Source organism: Rhinopithecus bieti, unplaced genomic scaffold (assembly GCF_001698545.2).
Source record: "Rhinopithecus bieti isolate Rb0 unplaced genomic scaffold, ASM169854v2 scaffold_37097, whole genome shotgun sequence".
NCBI classification, from domain to species: Eukaryota; Metazoa; Chordata; class Mammalia; order Primates; family Cercopithecidae; genus Rhinopithecus; species Rhinopithecus bieti.
Window position 1 is genome coordinate 207396 of NW_016815457.1, and position 19094 is coordinate 226489.

At 39.8% G+C, this 19094-nt stretch overlaps 1 protein-coding gene across 3 annotated transcripts in view; it reads left to right on the forward strand.

The window, feature by feature from the left end:
- The first annotated feature begins 2419 nt into the window (after positions 1 to 2419).
- PCMTD1 (protein-L-isoaspartate (D-aspartate) O-methyltransferase domain containing 1) overlaps positions 2420 to 19094 on the forward strand; it is an 81308-nt gene continuing 64633 nt past the window's right edge. For 2 of the 3 annotated variants that reach the window (XM_017853175.1, XM_017853176.1), the window contains exon 1: positions 3071 to 3329. Coding sequence is in view for 1 of the 3 variants with exons in the window: in XM_017853174.1 (XP_017708663.1) it covers positions 2948 to 3329 (382 nt within the window). In the remaining 2 variants the exon portion in view is untranslated. Of the gene's footprint in view, positions 3330 to 19094 lie in introns of all 3 variants that reach the window. The other variant, XM_017853174.1, reaches the window with a different exon arrangement.

The window sequence follows — 19094 nt, forward strand, 5'->3', positions numbered from 1 at the left end:
TTGTAGGCCAAATTAGAGTTATGATGAGGAAATCCTTTCAGTCCTCACGGACCAGACTTGGCTCAATAAAACATAATCAAGTCCCATTATACAACCTAGGTGTTAGGAAGCAACTACAGGTTTCAAGGTAGATCTGGGCAACACGCAGACACCTCCATTTCTGAGGCTGAAGGAAACATGCACCACTGCTAACTGCCACACATATGAAAAATGTGAACTCCTAGCATGGTGAGAATAGCTGTATGCTGAATACCATTTAGTTTAATAAGTAATTATTTGTTGAATACCTTATGCATTCAAATAACAGAGCACTTCTGATACAACAATGCTTCGGCCTACATAGTATTCTGAAAGGAGTCCCAAATAGCTCAATTTTACTTTGGGTATTTTCTGCTTAATAAAAAAAGTGAAGCAATCTGGTATGAAGAATTAAGTTACTACAGTGTTATTGCTGTTGTAAGGACCAAACTTACTGCAACAATGTATCAAGAACTCTAGGAATATGTGTGTGGGCTACCTAAATTTATCAAAGTCTAAATAAATCTCTAAATGATTCTAGATGATAATTTAAAATTTAAATTACTCATTCAACAAACGCAGAGTATCAGTGTTGTAGCAGCCCACTGTATCAGGCCCTGGAGAGAAATAGTGAGCATACTGGGTATGTGCTCAACTTTCATGACTACAATTTAGTAGGAAGACACACACAAGAAGCCGGGCATGGTGGCTCATGCCTGTAATCCCAACACTTTGGGAGGCCGAGGCGGGTGGATCACTTGAGATCAGGAGTTGGAGGCCAGCCTGGCCAACACGGCAAAACCCCATCTCTACTAAAACTACAAAACTTAGCAGGGCGTGGCAGTGCGCTCCTCTGATCCTAGCTACTTGGGAGGCTGAGGCAGGAGAACTGCTTGAACCCGGGAGGCAGAGGTTGCAGTGAGCAGAGATGATACCACTGCACTCCAGCCTGGGCAACAGAGCAAAAGACTCTGTCTCTTAAAAAAAAAAAAAAAAAAAAAAGTATATTATGTGTGTAAGGTATGAAGGCATAATCAGAAAAGACGTGAAGGTGAAGATGGGGTGTGCCTACCACAGGAAAATTACAGAGTTGATAGAGTGCTTTACTTGCTGTTCAACTACTCACCCACAAGAGTAGCATTCGGTCTTGTTTATTAAGAAGGTACTCACTAGCAGTCTTATTTAAAAAATGACCTGTGTTAAGCCACAGATGAGAAAAAAGGTCTAGAACCCTGAAAAATTCCCATAGCAGAAGGAAGACAGTAAAGGAAAATATGTTTTTAAAAAATGTAGAGAAAACAGGGGAAAAGGCTTTAAGAGTTGTTTAATCATTTTAGCTATTTTCCTTATTACCATTTGTACTTTTTTTGTTTATGGTAAGATGTTTTCATGTGCCAAAATTTCTGCTTGGATTACCAGAAAACTCATCCTGTAAGACTGTCATATGATCCTGTAATGGTTAGGAGTGCCCTGGGTCCAGGCAGAAATCCAAAGATGGAGCTAATACGTGTGACCCGCAGCTCTACTCCAGAATGCAGATGAACAGATATTTTGAACAGTTCGGAGCTCAATGTCTACTGGATACGTACTCATACTTAAATAAAGTGAAGCTTTTGAGTTAAATGGCAGACTGCCTCAGCAACAATTTTACTCGTTTTCAAGTTCTTATTTCGTGATTTGAAGCTTTTGACCTTGCTAGCATATTCTTTCTGAACGCTTTTGCAGATGGTTGGTTATGGTGGGAAGTGGTAGCCCTAGCGTAAAGACGTTCTAATTCTAACTTACCTTAGGTAACCTATAAGGATAGCTTACATTCACTCTCATACTTGAAAATCAAAACCCAACAGAATTCACATGATGGAAGCAAATCATGCCACAACCTACTATTAGAGACTGGAGAGAAACGCACAAAGATTAATGAACAAGAAAGAACAACACTTCAAAAATTACAGTATTTGGAAAAGACATGCCTTTATGTACACTAAAACTAATCGAAAAAAATTAAATGCAGTTTGCTAGGAGTCTTACAAGTATGAACAGCATGTTCACTGCTTAGGATCCTTAGTGGCAGTGTTTTCCCGGCTCGCCTGCCTCCTTTCCTCTTCTCGACTTTTTTCTTTCCTTGAGATGGAGTTTCGTTCTTGTCGCCAAGGCTGGAGTGCAATGGTGCCACCTCAGCACTGCAACCTCCGACTCCCAGGTTCAAGAGATTCTCCTGCCTCAGCCTCTCGAGTTGCTGGGACTACAGGTGCGTGCCACCACACCCGGCTAATTTTTGTATTTTCAGTAGAGACGGGGTTTCACCACGTAGGCCTAGGCCAGGCTGGTCCCGAACTCTTGACCTCAGGGTGATCCGCCCCCGCCCCCCCGCCCGCCCCAAAGTGCTGGGATTTAGCCGCCCGGCCCTCTTCTCGACTTTCTATCCCTCCTCCTCAACACCCTTTCCTTCTGGAAATGGGTTTTGGGGTTGTTAACCAAGCCCAGGGAAACTTGCGTGGCCCAGCATCTTCCGTCCGCTGCAGGAGAAGCACACGCCCCAGCCCCGGGTCAGCAAGACGCGAAAAGGCGGCCACTCCGGGCGTCCCGGAGCTGAGGCCCGAGGGCGCCTGACAGGCAGGGCGGGGCACAGGCGGCGGGAGTGCATACGACGGGCGCTGGGGGGAACTTCTGGACGCCAAGGGGCCACTAAAAAACGGCACAGTCTTGAGCCTTCGCTCTTCACCTAAGCCAGTGCGCGCCCTCCGCAAAGCCTCTGTGGCGGTAACCATTGGGGGTTCGCCTCCAAACCCAGGAATACACCTCAAAAACGCTCCCACACCGTAAGACACTGTCCTTCAACACAAAGGGGACACTGTGGCTAGGCCCCGACACTCCGTAGCTCTGAGACCACTGAAACCCTGCACCCCTTCACTGGTGCGCGAACGTGGAAATGAGGGTGGAGAGATGGAGGCCATGTTCTCGCGGGATCTCCCCTACAGTCGTCGTCTTCTGGCCCGTCAAGGTCTCGCGTTGTTTGGGCTTGGGGGTGGAGCGAGCCCTGAGGGGCGGGGCCAGATGGGGGCGTCTCCCGGCCTTGTTGACTTTGGTGTCAACGGGAGCGGCCCCCATGCCCGTGGCTCTCTGCGCATGCCCTGTACCCGGCGGCTCGGGAGGCCGGGACGCTCTGGCTGCTCCAGTCGCTGGTCCGGGCCCCGCCTCTCCCCTCGGCGGTGGCGTCCGTGTTGTTGTTGTTGTAGTGGTGGTGGCGTCTGGCTGCTGCGGACCCCGCCGAGTCCTAGCGTCTGGCCTGCGCGCCGCTGCCCGCGCCACAGGTAACGCCGCCGCCAGCGGGGGCTCGGGGTCGTGGGATGTGCGTGTCCCGCGTGCTGTGGCCGGGCGGGCGACTGGGATACGCTCGGAGGCTAGCGAGCCACGGGGACGGCAGCCGAGAGTCGGGGGCAGGGGGACTTAAGGGCAGGCAGGTCGGGGGCCGGGAAACGGAGGGGCTGCGGGGCAGGTTGAGGGAGGGACGGACCGGGAGCGGAGGACTCGGGAGGTCGGAGAGTCGAAAGGGGCCCAGCGAAGCCTGGAGGTCGGTAGCCGGGGTCCCTGGGGCCCGGGAGGTCGAGGGCCCCAGGGAGGCCGGGGAGCCGCGTAGTCAGATCCGTCCTTCGGCTCTGACCTGGGCTTGGGGACCAGGGTCCCGAGGCTGGCGTCGTGAGATGCACGCGGGCCCCTTAGGGCCGTTTTGGATCCGCCCAGTGACTTCTGTTGTTTTGGTTTTGGAGGAAGAGAATCCAGTCTACGTAGGCTCAGGGAAGCCTCGGGGGCTGGGAGGGGACTGAGAGGTTATAGCAGGCGCCCAGGGCTCTTTTTGTGTTTGTGAGCGTCTACTACCGTTCTGGAGAAGTGCTGTGCCCGCGTTTTGCTTGGGGTATTTCAGACACCGGCATGGAGAGGACCCACGGGGAGAACCCGAGGGAGTAATTTTGCAAATCCAAGATTTTTTGGAACTTCTATAATTTTGTTTTCGTGTGTGCTCTTTTTAGAATCGAGAAACCAGAGCTATATTTTTAACATTACAAATCAGAAGAATGTGCTAGGGAGGAAAAAGTATGCGTTTAGCAGTGTTTTTCCCCCATTTATTATTATTTTTTAATTACGAAAGTACTGCGTGCTCTTTGAGAAAAAATGAAGCAGCCGAACAATGAAGAAACCTGCCCTCTCTCGAGCCCTTTCCCCCGTATTTCCCGTTCTTACTACCTAGGTTAGCCAGTCTCGAAGTGTGGTGGGTAGTTATTCAGAATTTTTTTTTTTCTGTGCATTTAATGAGTGTGCTTTAGAAACAAGATTGGGATCATATATAGTACAGTATAACGTATTATTAGCCAACAATGCATCATGGATATTCCTCCATTTTATTACTCGCCTCATTCTTTTTGAAAACATTATTACTATGTATTAGAGAATCCAATCTTCGTAGGCTCGGGGAAGGCTTTTCTTTATTGTTAAACATGGTTGCCAAGTTTTCAGTAATCAGTAGCTTTGAAAAGGGCTACAAGCCAATATTTTGAAACAATGTGGCAAAACTTTCAGAATGTCGGAGGCCCGACGAGATTACTTTCGTATTAAGCAGATTGAGTAATAATGTTTACATACTGCTTAACGGTAGTTTACATGAGGCTGGATGACTCCATAAAACATAAAGTTGCTGAATTAGTTTACTTTTTGTTTTTTTTTGAGTTCATATTTTCAAAGTAAATTTTAATTCCATATGGTCAGTTGAACACTTGTAATTGCTTTAACATGAAGTAGCTAATATGTGAAGGAAAGGTAAGGTAGGAAAGATAGAAAGCTAGTGGCCCTAGCCTGAGACAAAAAAAAAGCAACAGGGATTAAATATTTTGGTAAGTAAGCCATAGGGAGTAAACTGGAAGTGGAAGGGTGATACTGCGCTGCCTACTATTAAGTAAGACAGAAAGATAGGTAATCCCCATTGCATGGTGTATTTCTGTGTGCAGAAGAGCTGGAGGCCTTGTTAATTTAATCACTAGCCTGTATTTATTAAAAATGTACTCTGTTCATCTTGGTGCTAGCTTCCAGGGAAAGAACAACTGAGGAAGATAATCACGAATAACGTCAGGTTCTAAACATGCATAGCTTGAAATTTTAAGCCAAATTGTGTAGTATTTTATTATTTAGAAACTGCTTGAAAGGAATAAAATATATCCGTGACATTTTAGTTATTTTTGGTGATAATATGCTCATATATTTCTCATAACAACAACATAACTTCAACTTCTCATTCTCATACGAGTCATATTAAACACGAAACGCTTGAGATGAGAAAATAGTAGCACACACTGCTCAAATCACCACTGCTTTTTTTTCTTTTTTTTTTTTTTTTCCTTAATCCAAGAACCTGTGTTTTGTGCTCTTGTTTTACCTCCTGTGAATGAAAACTGCCTTATAAAATTGTTGCCCTTACGGTTTTTTTCCTGCTTTCTTTGAAATGTTCCTTGCAAAATAACTACATGAATATAATCACATGCATTTAAAATAGTCTAGAGAATATAGTGTGAAACGATAATGGTATTTTTTTAGATGAGGTTTCTGGTGGCATATTACTAAAATTTTAAACTCTTTGATCTTATGCTGTTAACCAAGAAGATGGGGATTTGTGTTACTTTAGACACTGCTGGGTGCCATGGTAAATTGGGATATTATTGTAAACTGTAGCTCTCAGCTGCGTATTCCTTACAAACTCGGAAGGATAATCTCACATCAGTAAACATTTTTATGAATGTAGTTGAACTTGTTGTAAACTAATGTGCTGGAAAGAATACCAAGAGGGCCCTAAAAAAAGTCTAAAAAGATTAAAATTTACTTATATCATTCTTGGTATTTAAAAATATTTGGTAGTCCCTTAAAATGCATAATGACAGTCATAATATTGTGGTTTATTAATGTTTTTTCATTTTCCACTAGATGTGGCAACTACATAGTTGGAAGAAATGTGGTGGCCAGGTGTGGTGGCTCACGCTTGTAATCCTAGCACTTTGGGAGGCCGAGGCAGGTGGATCATCTGAGGTCAGGAGTTCGAGTCCAACCTGGCCAACATGGTGAAACCCCGTCTCTACTAAAAATACAAAAATTAACTGAGCATGGTGGTGGGCACCTGTAATCCCAGCTACTCGGGAGGCCGAGGCAGGAGAGTTGCTTGAACTTGGGAGTCGGAGTTGCAGTGAGCCAAGATTGCTCCACTTCACTCCAGCTCGGGCAAAAGAGTGAGATTCTGTCTCAAAAATAAATAAATAAATAAATAAATAAATAAATAAATAAATGGGACAAATACTAAAATTAATAAAGCATGGTAACTTAACATTGGATGTTGGATGTGAGTGGCTTTTATAGTTAGGTGACACAGAAATACTTCAGCCCCCTAAAGACGCTTTTAGAATATGGTAAGATTTTTCAGCTGTTGAAGTGGGGAAGGGTTGGGAATCGAACACTATGTGTATGTATAATCGCAAAAATTAATGAGAGAGATTGCTGATGGGAAGAAATAGCGTATTTTCCAATTTAACCTGAAAATCCTTTTTGAAACATATATGCATGGGTAGCCAGAAATAAATCAACTTTATGTCTTGATACAAGACATGCATCATGTATGGTTTCTAGAGCTTAAAATATTCTTGGGGCTTAAACACTAATTTGCACAAAACACTCTTCTGTGTTTCCTACTGAGCACTCTTCAGTAACTTGCAGACTCTTAAAAACCTTTTATGATAATCATATTATCAATTGGTGAGGTCAGTTCAGTTTGTAATCTAAAGTTATAATGAGCATTGAAAGAGCTGCAGAATGTGAAACGCTGTGAAGGTCTGTCTTGGTGACTTTCACAAACTGGCACCTCCAACTCACCCTTCTTGGGGCGTTTGTTCATTTTTCTCTCTCACTTCCTGAATTTCAGATAGGTGTTGCCTTTAGGTGTTACCTTAGGTTTAGTTCTTTTCCTTTTTAGAATTTGTTCTCTCCCTTGGCAATCCCACACAGATCCATGGTTTCAGCTGCTCATTCCCCACACCCTCTTTGCTGAGGCTTCTAATTCTGTATCATCGGCCTTATTTTAATTCCTAAGCTTCAGATTTACTAACGTTGTTCTCCCTGATCAACTTAGTAGCTGTAATTTTGTAATCTTGAATCAGTAGACTCAGAATTAAACTTCTTTTGCAAGCCTGATTCTTCTTTCCTTGTTCTTATATAATTATATATATATTTTTTTTTTTTTTTTTTTTTTTTTTGAGATCTGAGTCTTGCGGTGTTGGCCCGCGCCCTGGAATGCAGTGGACCGGATCTCAGCTCACTGCCAAGCTCGCCCCCGGACGGTTTATGCCATTCTCCGCCCTCAGCCTCCGGAGTAGCTGGCGACTACAGGCGCGCCGCCACCGTCGGCCGCTAGTTTTTTGTATTTAGTAGAGACGAGGTTTCACCGTGCTTAGCCGATCTGGTCTCGATCTCCCTGACCTCGTGCATCGCCGCGTCTCGGACCTCCAAAGTGCTGGGATTACAGGCTTGGAGTCACCGCGCCCGGCCCTTCCTTGTTTATATTAATGACCTTAGCATTTTCTTAGTCATCTAGACTCAAAATCAAAAGGTCATCCTTGTTTCTTCTCTCTCTCCTTTTCTTAGAATTTTTTTTTTTTTTGGTCATCTTACTGCATTGTGGTTCCTGATTTCTCTTACCTTTTTTCAATTCTTCCAGCAGCCATATACACAGCAAGAGACATTAATCTCTTGGTTTGCCATTCATTGTGAATACTGCTTATTAATTGTCCTAGTCCTAAATGTAGTCCCGATCAGGTTCCCTGCCTGATGACAAGCAAACAAAACAAACCCACTTGGGTGTTTTTATGTCAGTCAATGTGCTGAATCCTTTGTTCTCTTGTGGTCATTATAATTTATATTATCCCCATTCTACAGGTGAAGAAATTGGAGCTTCATGATCTTGAAGGAGTTGTTAGTAGGTAGAAGAGCTGGAATTTGAATCCCAACCATGTCTTCTTGCAAGTCTGTGTTCTTGACCACTGCGCCTCTGCCGAGTGGCTCCTGATCCACTCTGGAAGAAAGCCCGAGTTCCTCAGTGTTCCCTTTCAAAACTGCATTATTTGACTTCAGTGCCCCTTTCAAAACTTATTTCTTGTTTTAATTAAACTTTAAGTTACATTCTTTATGTTCCAGCAGCTGTTCCAAAAAGAATGTAAACTTCAGTTTTACTTTACGTTTTTTGTTTCTCATGCATTTCCATTTCTTGGAATTTTTTTCTTTCTCCCATCTCTGCTTTTAGGAGTCCTCCATGTAAAAGTCTAGTTTATACAGCGTACACCATATTTCCCTAGAGCCCCCACCTCCCAGTCTGTGTAGTATAGTAGTAAAATCTCCTGCACATTCATACAGCTGTTTAACCTGTGACGATACTTTTTACTCTAAATTTGTTTTGAGTACTCTAACAGTTGTAATTGGATTATATAAGATGCTTGAAGCACAAACTATGTCTTACTATTCCTTGTGTCTTCCAATGGGTGCTCAGGAAGTATGGGTAAATAAGTATGAAAATGATCCCTGGTAAACTACCCCTTTCAATGGTATTTAAGCAGTATATTTGATTTTAGTTTCTCTGTCTCTCTGTCTCTCTCTCTCTCTCTCTCTCTCTCTCTCTCTCACACACACACACACACACACACACACACAGACACACACACACACACACACTAGCTTGTTAGAGTTTTTAATTGTGTGTGTCCATAACAACTAAATTTCTTGTGGGCTATCATGAATTCTTTGTTTTCAGATTATAAGGTAATTATGTTGTTTATTTAAGACAGATCAGTGTCGTTTTTCTATGTGTGCATATCCTTTCTTGGTACTGTATATAAATTAAAAAAAAATAATGATTTGCCATGTGAATTATTTTCCATGCTGTTGAGTCAGACAAGTTTTCTAATGAGTGCAATGTTCTCATAAACTCTCTGATCTTACAGTTTCTTTAAGCTTACATAGATGTGAAAGATGGAGTACAACTCTGTCTATATTTTAGTATTGTTTTATTTCTTTTGGTGATATCAGGAAGCTCCAATTGTACAATCAGCTGAAATGCCCTCACACAGGTTATACGTAATTCTTACGTTGCTGAAGAGTTCATATGAAATTTCAGACTTTCTTAAAATAATCTATCGATGTTAATGGTTATCATGCAGAAGTTACAGTTTTTTCTTATATCTGCCATTGCACCCTGTATTGTTTATAGTTTGGCTAACTAATAAGTAATTATTCTTGCTTTATAAAGTAAAACTATAATTCTGTTAGGAATTGTGAACGTAGGATATCTTGGTGATGGGAAGAGACGTTTTCTTTTTGGAATGTTAAAATGCATGCTTATAAAGGAATGAGACTGATTCTCAGACTAATCCATTTGTAGTCTACCTGCCTTTAGCTTTATGAAATATTAATCATAAATATTTCTTTGAAGATACAAGTTGTAAGCGAGTTTAAAATAATTCACTGACTTTAAAAATAGGTAATATAGTCACATGTTTCAAATTTTAAGTGATACAAAAAATATATAAACTGAAAATGTGTCTTCAACAGCCTCCCATTTTCCCCCCAGGAAGTAGTCACTTATCTCTAGAATGATATAATAGAAACATTTTATTTGTGTGCACAAAGAAATCTGAATAAATTTCTTTTTCTTTCCACTTACGTAAAGATGAGATACACTGCTGTTTTTTCACTTGGATTTTCACATGACAATGAGGAGATAAAGAACTACTTCATTCTTAAAAAAAATTTCAGCTTCAGAGTATATTATATATAGCTACAGCTATAGATTGTATATCAATTATAATTGATTTAACTATATTGCCTACAAATGAGCATTTAGTTTCTGACTATTACATCCATTGTGGCAACACTTTGAAGGAAGAAAAGTAAAAAGTAGGTGGTCTTTCCTTGTAGGGGAAAATAAAGTTTGAAAGCTGAAATGGGCTTTTTGGTTCCTTTTCTGACCTGATGATTAGTGTGTAAGTGAATGGAGAGAACTATGGGGTTATGCGAAGACATTTGCTAGAATCCATAATTGACAGTTGAGTTGGAAGAGTTGGGATGGTAGTGGTGATGGGTAGCAGCTGCCATGACAAATGATCCACTCTGGGCAAGGGTCAGCCCTGCATTTATTAGCCGTTCAGTGTTTAGAAATGATACCTAGTATCTGGAGTTTGGTGTCTGGATCTATAGCCTATGCTGGTATATTTAACATAGGAAACCTATTCAGGGGTTGAATTTAGATCCCTTTGTGTCATCTAGAAGGAAATGTGGCCTACAATATTTTATGTGGTCATTAATCTTTTTATTGAAAAATGATTGTGTATACAGAAATAAGATTTAAATTACTAAATTAAATGAAGTTAAACAAGCAGGCCCCCATCATCTGTGTCTGCTCCTCATGGTTTGCTGGGGTAATGGTTTTTTGACAGTTTGGTATGAATCCTTTCAGACTTGCATATAAACAGAAACAGTATATTCATGCATGTTAAAAATGTCAGTCAGAATTCTGTTGAATAACAAGTAAATGGAATGAATGTAAAAGTCAGAATCTTGAACAAGAGAAGAAGGTGTTGGTGGGATACCAGGTAAATATATAGTGAATGTTCTTTGATTCCTTTAGATCCAAGGGGGCTGTAAATACACACTGTTATTGTGTAAACTGTACTACCTATTTAGCCTATGTAGCTAGTTTTATCAAGTATTTCTGCAGATCATTTAAGGTTTCTCCAGCTATATATATNGTATTTTTTTTTTTAATAGTGGTATATAATTTACTGAATAATGATATATTCTCTTTATTTTCCAGACATTCTATGCTAAATTTGGGATTTGAGTGTTTTTTTTTTGTTTGTCTTTTTTTGAGACAGGGTCTTGCTGTGTCGCCCAACTCGGAGTGCAGTAGTGCGATCTCGGCTCACTGCAACCTCCACCTCCTGACCTCAAGCAATCCTCCCACCTCAACCTCCCCAGTAGCTGGGATTACAGGCTTATGCCACTATGCTTGGCTGATGTGTTTTTTTCTTTCATTTTTTGTAGAGATAGGCGTCTCAGTGTGTTGCCCAGGCTTGTCTCAAAACTCGTGGGCTCAAGCCATCCTCCTGCCTTGTCCTCCCAAAGTGGATTAGAGGAGTGAGCCACCTTGCCCGACCTCATGTCTTTTATTTTTAGGGTGGTATGTGTATGCTGCCTACGTTCATATGGTTTAGATTTATTTTTAACAGTGGTTCATTTGCACTGACCCATTTCTGAGCTCCTGTGATTCTCTCTTTGGTCAATTATACTTTCCTAGATATTGTGAACATAATAAGTAAAAGCTCATTTATTTGATTTTGCTTTTTTCCCTGTATAACAGCAATAGAAATTTATTGTGGAAAGACTAGAAAATATGGATAAAGAAAAGGAGAAACAGGTTAACAGGGATGTTATCATCTAGGACTTGTATGGTTTTTAATTCTGAGGGAACTCTGTGTTAATGAAAACACCATGAGAAATGTCCAGCTTTATGTCTTGCTGCCATATAAGGCAGATGCATTTGGTGATAGTAGAATGGAAAATGTGAGTGCTTGCATTTTCTCTGACCTGGATGCATCTGTGCTAGGAAGTGATGCTTTAAGTAACCAAGGTTGTGGTAAGGCCTTGGCTTAACATTATTAGGGGATTTCTACATTTATACAGCCAAGCACATGGGTGTTTAGGTATTGGTTATGGGAGCCACAGGTGTGCTGGTGGGTGGATCAGTCAGTGCGTCTTTATCACTGCTACTGCGTAAGTAGTACAGAGGTTTTGTTCTGATTACGTATCATTGTATCTTTTTAGTCCATATTTAAAATACTGGGCCTTGAATAGAAGGAACTATTTAGAAATGTCATAGCTCAAAAAGCAAATGCAAAACAGTCTTTGTTTTAGAAGGATGGTTTATCTCTGTTACTCCTGTAAGTCTTGGTATTCTAAATTTTCATGTTTTCATTGTAGTCTCTTGGTGGCTAGAGCAGATTTAAAATTTCTGGTCAGTCTTCATACTCAACTGTATAAAAACAAATTTTGGAACATGCAAAGGCAGCCAGTCTAATTTTAGTTTCAAGGAAAAGCCTACCAGTGTTCTATACTGATTTAACATGCATTGTAAATCCTATTGTGAAAGAATTATTTTAAATACATCTAAACCATTTTAATGGGCTTGACTTTTCCCTGTAAATAGAGTAATTTGAACCTTTATTTTTTTATGAACCAGAGAAATTAGAAATGGAAAGATTTAGGTATTTCTACAATGATCTATATAAATATCTGTGAATTATAACCATTCATGCAGTTGATTTGGCTTTAAAGGAAAGGGAGGTAGTCCCCTTGGACTTAAAGTAGTTTAATTACCTCATTATTTATGACAAAAAGGCTTTATATAAGCTTTTTTTGTTGTTGTTGTTGTTAAGGACTTGTTTGGTTATGACTGTCTAGTAATCACTGGTTTTGTTGTATCTAGGCAGCACTTAATAAAATTAATTCACTTCACACTAATATATGTATGTGTGTGTACATGTATGTGTATACACTAATATATGTATGTGTGTATATTCACAAAGAATATAATGTAAATGGCATTCCCTGTACTGCTTCAGGAAAACTGACACTTTCTGTGGGAATAGTGCTTCCTGGCATTTTGTAGTCAGCATGAGACCCTGTTAAATTTGATATTTTTCACATTTTCATGTAACTTTGAGTCTTGTCAAAGAGATAGGAAAGTACTGTTATTCCCATTTTATAGATGCATGAACTGAGATTCAAAGTGATGTCAATTTCCTCAATCTGCTTTATTTTCTATAAAATGATGGTATCAGACTCAGCAATCAACAGTGTTGAAAGACACAGGGTTTAATGTGAGCTAGATCTAGAACTCAACCCCAGTTTTGCCTCCTACTAGCTGTAAAAGGTTAAGGAAGTTATTTAATCCCTTTCCTTCGTTTCCCATCCCTAAAAGTAATGCTGTTACAAGAAATTTTATGAAGACTGAAATGAGTTAATATACTTAAAACACCTCAAAGCTTTATGCTGTAAGTACTTAATTAATGGTAGTTGCACTAATAATCAGTAATAAAGGTTATATATTATTTTGTGAGTCATATGCTACTTTTCAGAGATTATGAGATCAATTAACACTTGATAGAAAGTGATGGACCTAACCTAGAAGCAATATCCACTTTCAGTAGAGGCCAAACTTAGACTTATAACCTCATGGTCTCTTACTAATATTGTAGGTAGTGAGTGAGGAGTTAATAACAACAAAAGGCCTAGGAAAAGCAAGGAGAATGTGTCCTATATAGTCAGGGACAGACTGTGGAGTCACATTAGACCCAACATAGTTGTGTGTAAAATAAAGCAGATTTGAATCATCTAGTCACACAAAAAAGAAACGAGAAATTACTGCAGTGAGAGAGCAAAGCAGTTTCAGATGGTGGAATGCTTTTACTGTGTGTGTTGGTCTCTGAGGTGCTCCTGGCATACCATTATCATAATATTCCTCATAATGACCCTGAGCCACTAAGAAGTGGTTGAGTTATGTTGGGTAATTTGCTAAGACTATAGAACTAATACATTATATAAAGACTTTCATTAGTTTGTTTTTAATCTTTGGAACTTAAAGGAGTATTTTTCAGTTGCCAGTAACGTTAATTTGTTTTACTCGGTGCTAGATAAAAATTATTAAATTTGAATATGTACATTATTTCATTTGATTCTTAAAACTAAGGTAGGTCATAGAAAGGTTAATGGCCAATGGTAAAATAAAGGCTATGAGTTCAGACTTTCATGAATATGTTTGATTCTGGGTCTCTTTCTCATTGTTACCCCAAAGCTTAATTATAAAGGTCAGGGCCTGCTTATTTCTTTTCATACCCTATAGTGCCTTCTACTGTGGGAGCATTAAGAAAATCAGGTCCTGCTCCTAAATGTGTTAATATTTTTGTTATCTAGTGTATCTTCACATTCATTTTTTTGTGATACACAAAAGTCATTTTACCTGCAGGGGAATCTGTTTTTAAAAGGTTGCTCCCTCTTGAGCCCAACCTGGAATCCTCCTGCATTGAAGTGACAGTTTTGAATCTGCTACTATATCCTGTTGGATGCCAACAGCTAAGAAAAGGTATGGACCATCATATACAGGGTCTTACTCTATTGAACTGAACTTCTGTAAGCACTCAGAATGAATCCGTATGGTAGCTTTCTACTATCCTAAAAGTAAGGTCAGGAATTAGGAATGAACTGTAAACAGTTTTAAACTTGAAGTTTAGATTCAAGTTTAAATACAAACTTGAAGTTTGTATTTAGGCACAATTTCTAGAGTAAGATACTAGAAATTATGAAAACTTGGCCGGGCGCGATGGCTCATGCCTGTAGTCTCAGCACTTTGGGAGGCCGAGGTGGGCGGATCACAAGGTCAAGAGATCGAGACCATCCTGGCCAACATAGTGAAACCCTGTCTCTACTAAAGATATAAGAAAATTAGCTGAATGTGATGGCGCTGAGTGTGGTAGCTGTAATTCAGCTACCTGAGAGACTGAGGCAGGAGAATCGCTTGAACCCAGGAGACAGAAGTTGCAGTGAGCGGAGATCGTACCCTTGCACTCCAGCCTGGGGACAGAATAAGACTCCATCTCAAAAAAAAAAAAAACAAGAAAGAAATTATGAAAACTTTTTTGTGTGAAACTGTTCTCAGATGTTGGGACTGAGCATACTCTTTTTTTCTTTTTTTGTAAAAATGAGGAAAATGATTGTGTGGCTTGATAATTACCGTACCAGACAATTGATAGTTTTATTTTTTGCAGTGTTTCCAGTTGCTACTTAAAATTGAGTTTCAGGGTCTTCAGGATGTTCTTGTACTGTTAGTTTATACATAGTTATTGCTTCAGTTAGAGGATTTTAGACTATCTTAAGAACATAACCTTGTATTATTTGCCTGTAAGAGAAAATAAATTCCACGTCTGTCAAGGAATAATAAGCATATTTCTTGCTGCTGATCCTTTTGCCATATTGTTTCTTCACCTGTATGCTGGATGAGAAATGGGAGAAGAAGGGATAGATTGGGGCTGCCAGTATACATATTTAAGATGCATTGTGTCTGATTCCCTATAGAACAGCATTACCCTGACGAATAGGAGTCAAAGTTTGGGTAGTGTGTTTGGTGCATAGTAGCGCCCCAAAGAGGTCCATGTTCTAATCCCTGGAACCTGTGAATATGTGACCTTATATGGCAAAGGGGAATTAAGGTTGCAGATGAATTAAAGTTGCTAATCAGTTTAAGATAGGAAGATTATCCTGGATTATCCCGATGAGCCCAGTGTAATCATAAGGGTCCTTAAAAATGGAAGGGGGAAGCAGAGCGAAAGAACCAGAGAGACAGCAGAAAAGGAATCAGCCCCATGATTCTTGCTTTGAAGACGGAGGAAAGAGAGGGCCATGAGGCAAGAGAGAGAGAAAAAAAGCAGATAGACACTAGACACTGATGCAAGGGAACAGATTTCTCCCAAAGAACCTTCAGAAAGGAACAGTCTCCCCAACACCTTGATCTTAGCCCGGTGAGACTTGTATCATGAGACCCGTGTGTCAGACTTCTGACTTCCAGAACGATCACATAATAAACTTGTGTGGTTTTAAGCCATTAAGGTTTATGCTAATATGCTGTGACAGTGATAGAAAACTAATACAGGTAAATACACTGTGGCCATTTGAATTCTTATGGAAATGATTTCTAAACAGCCTGTCCCCAACAAAATAGTAAGATGACATTTATAAAACTGATACAACTAGTGCAGCTGTGTTTAAATGGGGGCAGCATTGAGTCCTGCCAAGTGAGATTTCTTCCCATTTTCGTAGAATCTTGGGGGCACCTCTGGATTTTGGAGCCTCTTTATTGATAAAAGTTGTATACTGGGCAGATGAATCAAAATGGCATATAAGATGGCATTGAAACTGGCACAACTACAGGTATGATCATCTTGAAGTTCATTGCAGTAATCTAGCAAAAATTGATAGGGATATTCACAAAAGGGCTTTTCACTAAGGAGAATGGGAGTAATTGAAGAGTACATGGTCTGAAAGGTGAGGGGCTATACTTTTAGATATATTTTAAATTTGAAATGATAGAACTTCCCTCTCCGGTGAAATTAATCTAGAAACTTACTGAATGCATTGGAAAACTTCTGCTAAAGAGGATGATGATTTTGAGTAAGTCCAGCAGGAGAAAGGAAAAATACCTTTCCTGAAGTCTCTTCGGCAATATGTTGGAGGAAGGGACAAAATTAACAGCTATCTAAATTGCAGAAAAGCAGACAGAAGTTGAGGTCCTTGTGAATTTGCTGCAAAGATTCTTACCAGTTTGGAGGAAAGAGCCTTATGCTTTAAAAAATTATACGTAGTCTTTGTTCTTAGTAGGAAAGAATATCCCTGTGCATTCACTGTAAGTACACAAAAATGCATTTCCACTCTATGCTCTCGAGTTGTTAAAGGATAATTTATAGTAATGTCATTGGATAACACAAATTACAAAAAATTGCTATCATTGAAAGTGTTTTTGTTTTTCCAAAACCCAGCACAAACAACGTATGCCCCTGTAGAGTCATAAGGCTGTCTTTCTGACAGTTACCACTCTTCTGTGGTGGTAAGTGTATTGCCTTTTAATACAGTGACAAAGTATGTGATTTATTTAGCGTCATTTACTGTTGCTTTATTGTAAAATTGTTTTTCTGCAAATAGCTCCTTTGTGAATTTGTATTTTTAGCCTGCCTACCCCTGCCTACATGAAATTTAAGGAGTTTTTCAGTGGTTTTATTTTGTCATTTCCCATGTGTGCTAATAATCATGTAAGTTTATAGGAGAGAAGCAAGGGCACCAGAAAGAACATGTGCTTCAGTTAACAAGCTCTTTTCAAGCCGACTCCTGTAGATGAAGCCACTAAGGCATCCTCCTGTCTAAAAGTTTGTATGATGTATTGTCCTAGGCAGGAACTTGAAGGTGGCAGAATTGGTAACTGCCACTCTCAATACTCTTAGTCACTGCTGGCATCTAACTTGCCCTCTCTGATCAGCATGACAGCTCTCTTAACACAGAAAATTTGGTAAGAAGTGTTCAAAATTTTGCCAAGAAGCGAAGATATCCTCCCCGCACCCCAATACTTAGAAGTTAAAATAAAAAGGATGAGAGGATGTTTGTGTGATACTGTAATTTAAGTTAAATTGAGGTTGTGGATGCTTTGTCTGGCCAAGTATCAGTATCTGTTGTATTTTAGTTAATTTTATTGCTCAACCTCTGTCTTTATTTCAGTGGCTTGTGTGTAGTCTTTCTGGTTTTCAGGATTATATAAATCTGGGTCCAGTCAGGAAATCATGCAGTAATTTGAGCAGAGAATGTTTAGTGTAAAGGATTATTTACTGTAACAGAACTAGTAGGAAGTACAGAAAGTGCTACAGAATATAGAAATAGATGTAAGAAACAGCCACTACTTCTAGAACTACAATTGAGCACCCAAAGAAGAAGACTATCCCAGGCTGAGATCAGGTCTTGTTGGAGAGGGTATATCCATAGGTTATTGGATGGCAGAGAAGTTGATGGAATTTGCCAGAAATCTATCCTCTAGGATACCATAGAAAGATGTTCATAGAGGCATTTTGCTAGAGGCTGTGTTCTACAAACTGTCCAAAAGAGAGTGCTGGGGAAAACTGTCTGTTGTCATGCACTGCAGCATCCTGGTGCTGGGGAAGCCTGCCAAGCAATGCACCAGGCTGAGAAGCAAAGTCCTTTCCCCTTGCAGTGTTTTCTCCAATGAACATTACCTATCAGTTGGGATTGAGGCAGTGGGTGTTAAAAAGAATATTTATTTGTGCCTAATCCCTGGTGGGATCAGGGCGGCATATTACTACACTAGGGTTTTCTTGAAGAACATACTTGTTATTTTATTCCCTTTTGCCATTCAGAAACGATGGTACACTCCTTTTGACTTAGAGGCCAATTCCTGCTTTTGCGTTTGGTTGTTCCCAGTTCAGCTGATTGTGGCTATTTCCTGCTTGCTTCCTGTATTCTCTCATACTGAAATATAAAAATGAAACCGTAGTCCTGGACCAAATATTTAGGTACTGCTTGTTTTTACTACACTGACTTAGATCAGTGGCTCTGTCTGTAGCTTTAAGAGGTACACCTGGTTTATTTTAACAATATCAGACTTTAACACTGTCTCAGTCCCAACTGATAGGTAAAGTTCAACAGATAGCAACAGACCCAAAGAAGGCATTTTATCTCAGAAAATGTCATATTTTATAGCTTTTATTTTAGGATGTATTGAAAAGAAACTCAAGATACCAGAGCCACAAATCTGTCAGTATGCCCTTGAACGAGTAGTTTTGTCTGATGAATGACAGAGCAAACTAGATAATTTTATGATTTTATTTCTCTTGACCTGCTTTTCACAAATATCAAAGTGCCTATTTTGTTTGGGTTTATTTGCACAAGAATATTTATGAACTATGTCTTTGTTTTTGTGAACGCAACTGGTTTTAAAGTTCTGGAGTGAGGTTTTAAATTTCAACAATATAATATGACTGATTTTACTTGGCCTCATTTTATTGCTTTTGTCACAGTAATTCAACTGCAGGGAATTCAGAGGCCTAAAAAAAGCTCTTGTTACCTTATGCTAGCTACGTCTGTACATCAAGGGAATGATTTAGAAAATACACATACCTAGGTTGTTTTCAATTTGACTTTGTGAACACATTTTAAAAATATCTTGGGCATTTGCCAACCTTTGTGTACCTCCTTATACTTAATATTTATAAAACTGTTTAAAATATTTGCTCTTTTGTGAGATTCACTGTGGCTTAATATTGCATTAATAATTCAGAGGAAAATCTGTTGAATTTCTTTCCTCTCCCTGTGTTTTTGTGTGTGTCCCTCTCTTAGTATCTATCTGTGTGTATGTGTGTGTGTGTGTGTATGTGTATATATATATATATATA